This window comes from Eriocheir sinensis, chromosome 60 (assembly GCF_024679095.1).
Source record: "Eriocheir sinensis breed Jianghai 21 chromosome 60, ASM2467909v1, whole genome shotgun sequence".
Taxonomy (NCBI): Eukaryota; Metazoa; Arthropoda; class Malacostraca; order Decapoda; family Varunidae; genus Eriocheir; species Eriocheir sinensis.
This window is the reverse complement of record NC_066568.1, coordinates 9,309,529-9,322,468: the sequence shown is the minus strand read 5'-3', so window position 1 is coordinate 9,322,468 and position 12,940 is coordinate 9,309,529. Positions and strand designations below refer to the sequence as shown.

Sequence of the window (12,940 nt, the reverse complement as noted above, 5' to 3'; positions counted from 1 at the left end):
ACCATTCGGGATCATCTAGAGAGGTTTGGGTTCACGAAGGGTAGGTCGTGAAAACAATAATGGTAATAATAAAAACAATAAGAGCGACAATAAATACACTAATAGCAACTCACCTCCATTTGCTAGCCAGAGGAGGATAGCGAGGCGGAGGAGGTGTCTGGAGGGAATGGTGGTGGTGGAGGTGCTAGTGGTGGTGGTGGTGGTGGTGGTGGTAGTGGTGGTGGATGAAGCCATTGTTCATTCTTGGTCACTAAATTGCCTGTTTCTATAATCTTTTTCCTCACTTTGTCTTTCTTTCTGTCTCTCTCTTTCCCTTTCTCTTTCTTTCTCTTCTATTTCCTCTTATTTGTATTATTTTTCCTTTGTTTCTTTCCTCCCCCCAACCATTTCTCTTTTTTTTTTTTTTCTTCTCTTTCTCTCAATATAATTCTTGATTCCTCCCTCTTTTCTTTCTTTTCCTCGATTGTTGTTGTTGTTCTTGGGATTCGATTTTGGTGGCCGGATTGTGACCTGGAAAAGAAAGTGATTGTGATTGTGGTGATGGTGGTGGTGGTGGTGGTAATGTTGTTGTTGTTGCTGTTGTTGTTGTTTTTGGGTGGTGGTGGTAGTGGATGCGACAGTGATGATAGTGATGATTGTGGTGTTGAAGGACGAAGGATTTGTTATGAAAGAGATGAAGGTGATGATGGTGGTGGTGGTGGTGGTGGTGTTGATGGTGGAGGTGGGGTGGTGTTGATGGTGGTGGTGGTGGTGGTGGTGAGGGTGATGGTGGAGGTGGTGGTGGTGGTGATGGTGGTGGTGGTGATGGTGGTGGTGGTGGTGAATGGAAAGCTGGTGTTGATAAACGTATATATTGATCTATAACACACACACACACACACACACACACACACACACACACACACACATACATATAACCCCTCCCCCACCCTTACACACACACACACACACACACACACACACACACACACACACACACACACACGTACACAGAACAAAAAGAAGGAAAGAAAGGGATTTGGGTGTGATCGCAAATAACAAACCGACGCCAGAGGATCAAGATAATGGGCAAGGACGGAGTATGCAATCTCCTTTAGTTATCACGAGGGCAGCGAGAGGTGGGAGGGAACGCTAAGTATTGCACTCATAAGAACAGTCCTAGAATGTGATACTCTAGATATGAACACACACTTAAAAAAACAGAAACATTATGTAAGAGAGATTCCACCCATAAGAGAACGCAATTTCCTTTAGTTAGCACGAGGGCAGCGAGAAGCGGGAGGGAACAATAAGTACCAGATTGTTATACTCTAGATTTGAACACACACTTAAAGAAACAGAAACATTAAGTAAGAACACTTATTTGACAAGGCTTTCGTAGGAGTTTTGGGCATTTCCAGGAGCAGTTTTATGCCCTGGTGGTAGTTTGACCGTTCTTCTGTAAAATGAACCTGAAGAAACACTCATTAGAACCCGACTGACCCCCTCTTTGACCTTTAAAAATAGCTGATGTGAGAACCGAAAGTGTCTTATAACCTAGTTAGCACGAGGGCAACGATAGGTGGAAGGCAAGGATAAATATTACGGTCATAAGAACAGTACAGAATATGCAGCTGTAGATCTTGACACACACACACTAACTCACTAACTAACGGGGAGCATAGGCCTCGTGGCAAGAATGTGCAGATGTAGCTTTGAACCCACCCTTGAAAAAAAAAGAATATAGAAAACAAATATAGATAAAGAAACACAAGAGAGACAAAAAGGAAGATTGTAAATAAATCCACTCTTACAAAACAAAAAAACATCGTAAACATATTGACAAAGCAGCCACGAGGGTATACACAAGGGCAGCGTTGGCAAAGAAGGGAACGATACGGTATGAATGATAAGTATTACATGTATAAGAACAGTACTAGAGTATGCAACTGTAGATTTGAACCCAGACTTGAAGAAACAGAGAATAACATTGTGAAGATAGACAGGGTAGCCACGAGAGTATTCACGAGGAACGAAATGATAGAGAATGATAAGTGTTACATCGATAAGAACAGTACTAGAGTATGCAACTGTAGATTTGAACCCAGACTTGAAGAAACAGAGAATAACATTGTGAAGATAGACAGGGTAGCCACGAGAGTATTCACGAGGAACAAAATGGCAGGGAACGATAAGTATTGCTTTCATAAGAGCAGTACTGGAATATGCAACTGTAGATTTGAACCCAGACTTAACAGAAACAGAAAACATTGTGAAGATAGACAGGGTAGCCACGAGAGTATTCACGAGGAACGAAATGATAGGGAACGATAAGTATTGCATTCATAAGAGCAGTATTGGAATATGCAACTGTAGATTTGAACCCAGATTTAAAGAAACAGAAAACTTTGTGAAGATAGACAGGGTAGCCACAAGAGTATTCACAACGAACGAAATGACAGTGTTACATCCATAAGAACAATACTAGAATATGCATCTGTAGATTTGAGCCCAAAATCACTAACTAACGGGTTGCATACGCTTCGTGGTAAGAATGTGCAGATGTAGTTTTGAAACCACCATTGAAAGAAAAAAAGAATATAGAAAACAAAAATAGATATAGTAGCACAAATGAAACAAAAGGAATATTAAAAATACACTTATAGAACAGAAAAAAAAAATCGGAAAAATAGACAAGGCATACAGAAAGGAAAAGAGGTGGGAGTATTATGCTATACCAATGTGAGTGACAAAAAAAACAAATTACATAAATGATTTTTGCGCATGGATAAAACAACAAAGCTAAAAATGAGAAGAAAGGAAATCAAACAGCAGGGAAAAGAGGAGACAGATTTATGCTATACGAATATGTGTGAGTGACAGAGAACGAAATACAAGAATGATTGGCCACGTATGAAAACTAACCAACAATGAAAAGAAGACGCAATGAAACTGTACAAGAGGAAACAATACAAGAAAAAACAGTCATATATTAATAACTGTGCTACGTATGAGAAGACGGTAGGAAAGTGTATTGGATGAATGGCTATGGATTGTACAGTAGAATAACAAAATCGTCACCTTCGTAAGCAAACCGCCAAAGTCAATATTTTCTACTTAACAGGAAATAGGAAAAGAACTGTCATCATCTCATTTGGCTTAAGATTTAGGCAGAAATGAAAAGGCCACTTCTAGAACACTCAAACCCTGAATGACGAAGGCAACTCTACAAAAACGGGCGTCACAGGTTGAAAAATTGATGTAGACAAAAACCTGGAAATCGCTGAAAATGACTTAGGCGATTATTTTATGAGGGTGACGATATATACATAGATGATGATGCCACGTATGGAAAAACCTAACAAAGAAAAGAAACCACATAAGTAGAAGCTATGAATCATTCTACTTCCTCAACCTCCATGGCCTCCTCAACCTCCCACAACCTCCTCCTCGGCCCTCACAACCTCTTCGTCAACCTCCCACAACTTCCTCCTCGGCCCTCACAACCTCTTCGTCAACCTCCCACAACCTCCTCCTCGCCCTCACAACCTCCTCGTCAACCTCCCACAACTTCCTCCTCGGCCCTCACAACCTCTTCGTCAACCTCCAGAACCTCCTCCTCGGCCATCACAACCTCTTCGTCAACCTCCCACAACCTCCTCCTCGCCCTCACAACCTCTTCGTTAACCTCCCACAACCTCCTCCTCGCCCTCACAACCTCTTCGTCAACCTCCCACAACCTCCTCCTCGCCCTCACAACCTCCTCGTCAACCTCCCACAACCTCTTCGTCAACCTCCCACAACCTCTTCGTCAACCTCCCACAACCTCCTCCTCGCCCTCACAACCTCTTCGTCAACCTCCCACAACCTCCTCCTCGGCCCTCACAACCTCCTCGTCAACCTCCCACAACCTCTTCGTCAACCTCCCACAACCTCTTCGTCAACCTCCCACAACCTCCTCCTGGGCCCTCACAACCTCTTCGTCAGCCTCCAGAACCTCCACCTCGGCCATCACAACCTCTTCGTCAACCTCCCACAACCTCCTCCTCGCCATCACAGCCTCTTCGTTAACCTCCCACAACCTCCTTCTCGGCCCTCACAACCTCTTCGTCAACCTCCAGAACCTCTTCCCCATCCATCTCAACCTACACCACCTCCTCCGATCCTACAGCCACTTCCTCGACCTCTGCAGTCTCCTTCTCGACCTCTAAAACCTCCTCTTCGACCTCTACCTCTTCGTCTGTACAAGAGAAGAACACAACAACATATATCAATGGCTATGTCAGGTATGAAAAAGAGATAACAAGGAGAAGAAAAGAAACCAAACAAGGTAGAGCAATAAATCGTTTAACAGAAAAAGACAACAACTTATATTATTGATTGTCAGGTATGAGAGGGAGGTAAGAATGTGTACTTGAAGAATAGCTGTGAATCGTACAATGGAAGAACAAGCGTTGAGGAAAAAGCTAATAATAAAAAAAAACGTACAAGGCTATAAATTATGCAAAGAAATAAAAAAAAAACAGATATTAATGACAGACAGTAAGAAAGCGCACTAGAGGAATAGGCCAAGGTGTAAATCGTAAAATGAAAGAAATGGAAATGGAAAAATGAAAGGAATAAGAATGAGAGAAAGAAAGAATGGATGATAGAATGAATGAAAGAAAGAAACAGCGAACAATGAGAAGAAAAGAAACCACACACCGAGACACGATAAATCACACAATAGAAGAAAAACAGTATATATAAATGACAGGCAGTAAGAAAGAGTAATAGAAGAATGGCTATGAATCTTACAATAGAACAATATATAAAACGATTGTCACAAATGGGAAGAAAAAAACCTAAGAGTGAATAGAAGAAAAGAAACCATCCAATGAAAACTATAAATCACACAAAGAAGAAACACAAAAATATATTAATGACAGACGGTTAGAAAAGGGTGCTAAAAGAATGACTATGGATCGTATAACAGAAGAACAGTGAATAATTTTGTGACCCACGAGAAAATAACAAAGACCGATATGAATTGCACGAGATGAAAGGTTATTTTGTCACTCACGGGATGAAGGTAAAGAAGTAAATAAATAAATGAATAAGAAATAGATAAATAAATAAAGAAAGAGAAAGAAAGAAGAAAAGAAAAGAAAAAAGAAAGAGAAAAAGAAAGAATGAATGAAGACCGATATGAATTGCACGAGATGAAAGGTTATTTTGTCACTCACGGGATGAAGGTAAAGAAGTAAATAAATAAATGAATAAGAAATAGATAAATAAATAAAGAAAGAGAAAGAAAGAAAAAGAAAAGAAGAAAGAGAAAAAGAAAGAAATGGATAAAGAAGGAATAAAAATGAGAGAAAGAAAGAAGGAAAAATAGAATGAATGAAATATATAAAGAAAATGGAAGAAATGAAAGATGACAAAACTAAAAGTCCAAGAAAAACAAGGAAATTATTATGTCAAGTATGAAAAGAAAAAAAAAAGAGTAAAATGTAAACTTTGAAATGTGAACTTTAATACTAAATAAAACCAAATGAAAAATTGAACGAAAGGAGAGTTTATGATGTACGGCATAGGAAAAATATGACACGCAAACACGAAAACACACACACACACACACACACACACACACACACACACATACACACCCCTCCCAGTCACTCCCATGCAGCTATACCCCCACTTCCCCCTTCTCTCTCTCTCTCTCTCTCTCTCTCTCTCTCTCTCTCTCTCTCATAGGTCATTTAACACACGTAGTAACGCTCAAAAACACTTATTCTTCAACCTAAGGAGACTCAGGTACCGTTTCGTCTTTTGAAATATGTACTCGATCTAAAAACACGTCAATAAAAACATTGTACGGACGCAGAAAACTCTTATTTATCCTCCTAAGTGGCGCCAAACACCGTGTCGTTTGTTAGAATAGTTGATCCCATATAGAAGGTCACTAAACACATTAAATGACCTCCAAAAAACTTATTCTTCCCTCTAGAATAGAATCAAACACCGTCTCGCCTCTTAGAATAATGGACCTTGTATAAAACGTCCCTAAACACGTTATGCAGACTCCGAAAAACTCTTATTATTACCCACAAGTAGACTTAAATACAGTTTCTTCTCCCGGAATAGTCGCTCTTGAATTTAAAGTCACTAACCCCATTATTCGGATGCTGGAAAACTCTTATTCTTCATTCTAAAGAGACTCAAATACCGTCTCGTCTCATAGAATAGTTGATCTAATATAAAGGTCACATAAAACACTAATCTTCAAAAACGCTTATTCTTGACCCTAAACAGACTCAAGCACCGTCTCGTCTCTTGGAATAGTTGATCTAATATAAGTCACATAACCCACACACTAATCTTCAAAAACGCTTATTCTTGACCCTAAACAGACTCAAATACCGTCTCGTCTCTTAGAATAGTTGATCTAATATAAAGGTCACATAAAACACTAATCTTCAAAAACGCTTATTCTTGACCCTAAACAGACTCAAATACCGTCTCGTCTCCTGGAATAGTCAATCTTAAAAAAAAGGTCACCAAATACATTTTAAGAACCCCCCAAAACTTATTCTGACAACTTAATACACTCAAATATCGTCTCATTTGTTAGAATAGTTAATCTCATACAAAAGGTCGCAAAACACACAAGGTCATGGAACAACTCCTATCATTCTTTGTAAATACTCAAATATCGTTTCTTCGCTTGGAGCAGATGATCGCACGAAACACACCACAACGTGAATCAAAATCCTCTATTCTTCTCTCCCTTTTTTTTCCCTCCCATAATCTTCGCCACCTCCCGTCCCAATATATCTCGTTCTCTTCCTTTACTTTCCTTACTCTCCCTTACTCTATGCCTCCTCTCTAAACATATACCGTTCTCTCTCATTACCTAACTTTCTCTCCCTTATTCTGCTTCTCTACCCTGCCCACCATACACAGTTCTCTCCCTTTTTGCATTTTCTCTCCCTCTCTTTCTACGTCTCCTCTCTGTTTGACCGCATGAAGATAATAAAGAAAAAGTTGAAATTTACTAAGATTATGAAAGGAGGTTTTGTAGGTAGGAAAAGAGGAAAGAGTAAAGAGATATGTTAATTTGAAGACTGGAGGAAAGCTAATGAATTCTCTCTCTCTCTCTCTCTCTCTCTCTCTCTCTCTCTCTCTCTCTCTCTCTCTCTCTCTCTCTCTCTCTCTCTCTCTCTCTCTCTCTCTCTCTCTCTCTCTCTCTCTCTCTCTCTCTCTCTCTCTCTCTCCTAGAGAGAGAGAGAGAGAGAGAGAGAGAGAGAGAGAGAGAGAGAGAGAGAGAGAGAGAGAGAGAGAGAGAGAGAGAGAGAGAGAGAGAGAGAGAGATTAACCCACGTCATCCGTATTTAACAGGGAACAGTTTTACGGATGAGGTATTCACCCACGATATCTGTATTCAAAAGGGAGCCGGCCCTTGCAAAACCCGCAGGACCTTCCCTCGATGATGACCATTGTGGAATCGAACATAATGGCGCACCAGCTGCTGTTGCGGTGTTCTGACTGCTGCTCCTTTCCCGGCGTCAGCTCTGAGGGAGTAGAGGCGAGAGTGGTAGCGGCCCCCTGTGACGCGGCGGGGTAACGGGCAGACAATTCAGCAGTCAGTCCCTGGGCGATGGTTGGGCAGTAGCAGACGCAGGAGACGAACGAGGGCGGCGCTCGCACGTGCAACAAGATGCGATGGTCGGATAGTAGGTAAATGGACCTTACACTATCATCTATATGTGTGTGTCTGTTTTAGGATAATGATGTTGGGGTAGTAGTAGTAGTAGTAGTAGTAGTCGTAGCAGTAGTAGTGTTAGTAACTCGGTGACAAAAATAAGTGATTCGCCTCAGTAATAAAAGCAGGAGTGTGAAAATAAACTGTGTCACTATTCTTGATGTTTTGCTTTTCCTCCTTTTTTTCTAGTTAATAACGCAACCAATTTATGCTCATCTTTGTATGCACGTGGGAGTAAAAACTGACAATAAAATAAAGCTCACCTGTCGCAAGGAAGCGGATACAAAAATGACGATGAAAAATAGATGTCACGTGAACACCTTTTTCTCTCGCTCCGTTTTATTTTTCCTGTCGTCGCCGGTGGAATATATTATTAACCATCCGCCTCTTTGTTGGTAAGCGCCGATGATTTCAGACGCGTGTTGCAGGGGCGAGCGAGCGAGCACAGCGACTGGCGTGGTGAGGGAGGGCGATGGTGGCCACTCCCTCGCTGACCGCTTCTTTATACCATGAGAAAAAATATTACTCGTGATGATGATGATGCTTAATTAGACAGTCCATTTTCTTTGACTTTCTTCTTTTGTTTGCTGGTCTGTGTGTGTATAAATCACCACGGCCTGATCACGGGGTAGACTCGCCATCGCCAACAAGTACCCTCCCGACGAGAGCAAGTTCCTTATAGTCGATATCCAGGTACTGGCGAGACCTCCACACACCACACACTCCATCCTCTTTGCTCAGCGGGGGACAGTAACCACTCCTTGACAGCGGGAAAAATCTCAAACATCAGCCTGCCAGACCGGACCCTCTGTGCGTGCATGTGTGTGTGTGTGCGTGTGTGTGTGTGTGTGTGTGTGTGTGTGTGTGTGTGTGTGTGTGTGTGTGTGTGTGTGTGTGTGTGTGTGTGTGTGTGTGTGTGTGTGTGTGTGTGTGTGTGTGTGTGTGTGTGTGTGGTTCTCTCTCTCACTCACTCTGTCTGTCTGTCTGTCTATCTGTTAGTCTGTCTTATCTGCATTTCTCTCTCTCTCTCTCTCTCTCTCTCTCTCTCTCTCTCTCTCTCTCTCTCTCTCTCTCTCTCTCTCTCTCTCTCTCTTGTATTCCTACTTTTCTATATTTTTATGGACAAAATAATAAATGTTGCATTTTTCTGTTTCTTCATTTCACCTATCGCTTCCCCCTTCTCTTCTTTCCCCCATCCCATTCCTTCCTTCTTATTCCCTCGCTCCCCGGCCTCTCCCTGTTTCTTCTCTCTTTTTCTTTCTGTTTCCTTCTCCTTTACTTTAGTGTCGTTTCCTCTCATACATACTTCTCACCCTCTCTCCCCTTATTATTCCTCCTTTTCTGCTTATCATCCTTTTCTATTCTGTTTTTCCTCTTTTCCTACCACGTCCCGCCATGAGTTTTTTCCTTCCTAATTTTTCCCCTGCTTTTACTTCCTTTTCCTTTCTTCTTTTTATTCGCTACTGGCGCGCTCACTCACACACACACACACACACACACACACACACACACACACACACACACAGTTATTACTATTATTATTATTATTATTATTATCATTACTCTGAATATCGTTGTTAACACTATTATTATTACGGACTGTTTCGTTACAATTTGAATAATGATTGCAATAGTAGAAATAAAAACAACAACAACAACAATAATAACAATAATAATAATAATAATAATAATAATAATAATAATAATAATAATAATAATAATAATAATAATAATAATAATAATAATAATAATAATAATAATGATAAAAAAGAAGAAGAAGAAAAAGAAGAACAGGAAGAAGAGGAAGAAGAAGAGCAGCAGCAGTAACAACAACAACAACAACAACAACAACAACAACAACAACAACACGCCGCGAGTCACCCTCCAGAGTTAATTCAGCACGTCAAAATTTTCCCGTGATGAGCGAATTCCCGCGAGAAATTAAGCGACTTGATATTTTTCCTCGCAGGTGACAGACAGGCAGCCGCTGGTCCGACGCCGCCGCCGCCGCCACACCTCGACACAAACACTATTACCCTGTTACTCTTACGCTATTACTCCCCTGATAACTATCCTCGCCGTGCTGTTACAAGACTCTGTAGGAAAAGGTGATGTTGTGCGTCTCTCGGAAGTCAGTTACCGTACTTTCTCTCTCTCTCTCTCTCTCTCTCTCTCTCTCTCTCTCTCTCTCTCTCTCTCTCTCTCTCTCTCTCTCTCTCTCTCTCTCTCTCTCTCTCTCTCTCTCTCTCTCTCTCTCTCTCTCTCTCTCTCTCTCTCTCTCACACACACACACACACACACACACACACACACACACACACACACACACACACACACCATTGCCTAACTGTTTCAATACTACTTCCATCATGGCCTTCTCCTTACTCTCCCCACAGTACTATTATGAGACCATCAATAATATACGACTATCACCGTAAGACCATCAATACCTGTCCCTCTTAACTACCTCTCAGCCTACTATTCTCACCTGCGTAGATCCCTGGAAAACCAGGGAAGTGTGTGCCTACTAGAAAGTGTTTTTTGCGGTATGCGTTTGTTCATAGAGTCGTGTATGGCGTGTTTCAGGTACTTCCAGTTGGTGGAAGGAGGTCTTGCGTGTGGGTCTGTCGCAAAAAAAGTCAGTGCTGAAGGCAGTTAGGTTTTGTTTGATCATGTCTAAGTCAGCCCTTGAAAAAAGGAATATCTGTCTGGGTCTCTGTTTATGTCTAATCGGTCGGAGGTCAGCGTCAACGATGAGTATGTCATGGTCACTAAGTCGTTGAACAACCTGAGTGTTTGTTATGTTAAGAATGTTGTTGGTGAGAAAAAGGTCAAGTGTGTGTGCTGTGGTCAAAGGGCCACCGTGGCCAGCGGGGCGCGTTACAGTATGTGTTCGTGTTGGCTGGAGTACTGTTTGTGAGAGTGAAAATGTATTTATGACGTCAATGAATGTGTCGTGTAGTTGGCGTCTGTTTGTGTGGGGAATAATGGCGTTGGGGGCGTCAGCATCGGGAGGGTCAAATGGGGATATTACTGTCCAGTCAATGTCAGGGAGATTGAAATCACCCGTGATCAGGATGTGTTTGTCTGCCTGATAGGTATTTAGATAGACAGCGACAGATAGATAGATGCGTAGGTATAGATAGACAGAGTGAAAAAATGTGTGTGTGTGTGTGTGTGTGTGTGTGTGTGTGTGTGTGTGTGTGTGTGTGTGTGTGTGTGTGTGTGTGTGTGTGTGTTCTTCTGTACTTTTTTTTGTTATCAGTTTGACATTGTATTTTTTTTCCTTCTTTTCCCGTCCTATTACAGTTACGGGCTGATTTATTTGGTATGATTTAGACTACTTATAAATTTTCTATTTTCATTTTGGATAACCTCATTTTTCTCTGCCTTCCCTTAACTTATGGCCTCTCACCTGCATTATTTTTTTTCTGTTCGACTTGTATTTTACTTTACTTTTCCCTCGTTTTATCATATCTATGGATGGAAATTTTAAACTACTTTCGCGGACTTGAAAAAAATAACTTTGCATCGAATAAGAAAACGGAAGATGCAAGATGGAGGAAGTATGGACACGAGACAAAAAGAGAGAGGAAGAGATGTATGACGAGAAGTAGCGAGAAGAGACGTACAGGAGAGAAGAAAGAGAAAAGGAGATCAAGGAAGGATCGTGTGAAAGAAAGACAAGAGACAATGATGAGATGGTTTGGACACGATAGTAGATTAAAAGAGACATAGGAAGAAAAGCAATAGGAATGGAAATAGAGAGTAGGGGAGAAGGACCAATGGAGAAGTGAATGAATTATGTAAACGAGGACATGAGACACACTATGGTATGGTCACAAGAGGAGAAGAGATAGAGGAAGAAAAGTAATGACAATGGAAGTAGAAAAAAAGAAGGAAGAGAGGAAGATCGAGGAAGATGTGGATGGCTGGTAAGAAAAGAAGACATGAGAGACAGGAATGAGATGATAAAGATACGACATTAGAAGAGATGTAGAAAGAGAGGTAATAAAAATGGAAGTAGAGAGTTGACAGAAGGGAGAGGGAAGTCCAGGAAGAAGTGAATGGACTGAGTGAAAAGAAAGAAATGAGAGAGAAATTTAGAGTACAAGGGAACGTGGAGGAAGAAGAGGAAATAAAGGGAGAGAAGTAACGAGAATGGAATTAGATTTGAAGGGAAAGAGGAAGGCCGAAGAAGAGGTGAATGAATAATGTACAAAGGAAGAAATGAAGGACAAAATGGTAAGTATAGGTAAACAGACAGTGCAAAACAGACCACAACGAAGGCGACTCGTACATAATAGCGAGTCCATTTTAACTTCGGATAATAATGTAGAGGAGTTTAAGAAGAAGACCCAAAATGTTCTCTTTTTTCATATTAAAGAAGAAAATCTGAAAGTAAACACAAAAACAATAAATGGAAATAGCTTACAAATAGTTAGACGAGAACGATTGAAAAAATACGAGGTACTTAGGGGAAAAACGAGCAGTACTTTTTTAATCCTCGTCATTTTTGAAGTTCTTTATTTTAATGATAAGAATTTTGTTCATGTTATTTCGTGTACATACTTTTATTTCTGTTTACTGTGGATTACTTATTGTTTATTTATTTTTCAGTTTGACGACTTTCATGTTAATTTTCTTTTTCCTCGTGTGTGTGGGTCGAAATATTTATACAGGTAGAAAACTCAAAAGAGACAATTATAACAAAACAAACGTAATAATAATAATAATAATAATAATAATAATAATAATAATAATAATAATAATAATAATAATAATAATAATAATAATAATAATAATAATAATAATAATAATAATACACCATTAAGCACTTCATTAAGGAAAGGAGAGGTTTTAATATTAATAATTCTGGTTTAACTTATCAATGTGGTTCTTTCTTCTAATAATAAACTCGCAATTTCTAGTTCTTGTTTTCTTACTACAAATTCAGTTCGTTTTTTTCTTGTTTCATATATTTTTCCTCGATATATCACATGTATGGGTTAAACAGTTAAAGAGCTGTTAATGTCCTTTCCTCTTATTATAATCGCGTAATTTCTGGTTATTTTTTCCTTTAATACAAGTTCAATTCTTTCTTTCTTGTTTCATATATTTTTCCTCGATTTATCACATGTGTGGGTTGAAATATATATAAACAGTTAAAGAGTTGTTGATGTCCTTTCCTCTCATTATAATCGCGTAATTTCT

At 40.1% G+C, this 12,940-nt stretch overlaps 2 protein-coding genes across 2 annotated transcripts in view; one reads left to right on the top strand and one right to left on the bottom strand.

The window, feature by feature from the left end:
• The window catches only part of LOC126985886 (uncharacterized), a 130,442-nt gene that overhangs the window by 35,846 nt on the left and 81,656 nt on the right, over positions 1-12,940 (bottom strand). The window contains exon 4 of the mRNA XM_050841398.1: positions 114-510. Coding sequence (XP_050697355.1) covers positions 114-234 — 121 coding nt within the window. The 5' untranslated portion in view covers positions 235-510. The remainder of the gene's footprint in view (positions 1-113; positions 511-12,940) is intronic.
• On the top strand, positions 3,372-4,190 carry LOC126985624 (uncharacterized). Its single transcript, XM_050840779.1, has one exon. It carries the CDS (start codon positions 3,372-3,374, stop codon positions 4,188-4,190), a length of 819 nt encoding a protein of 272 aa, XP_050696736.1.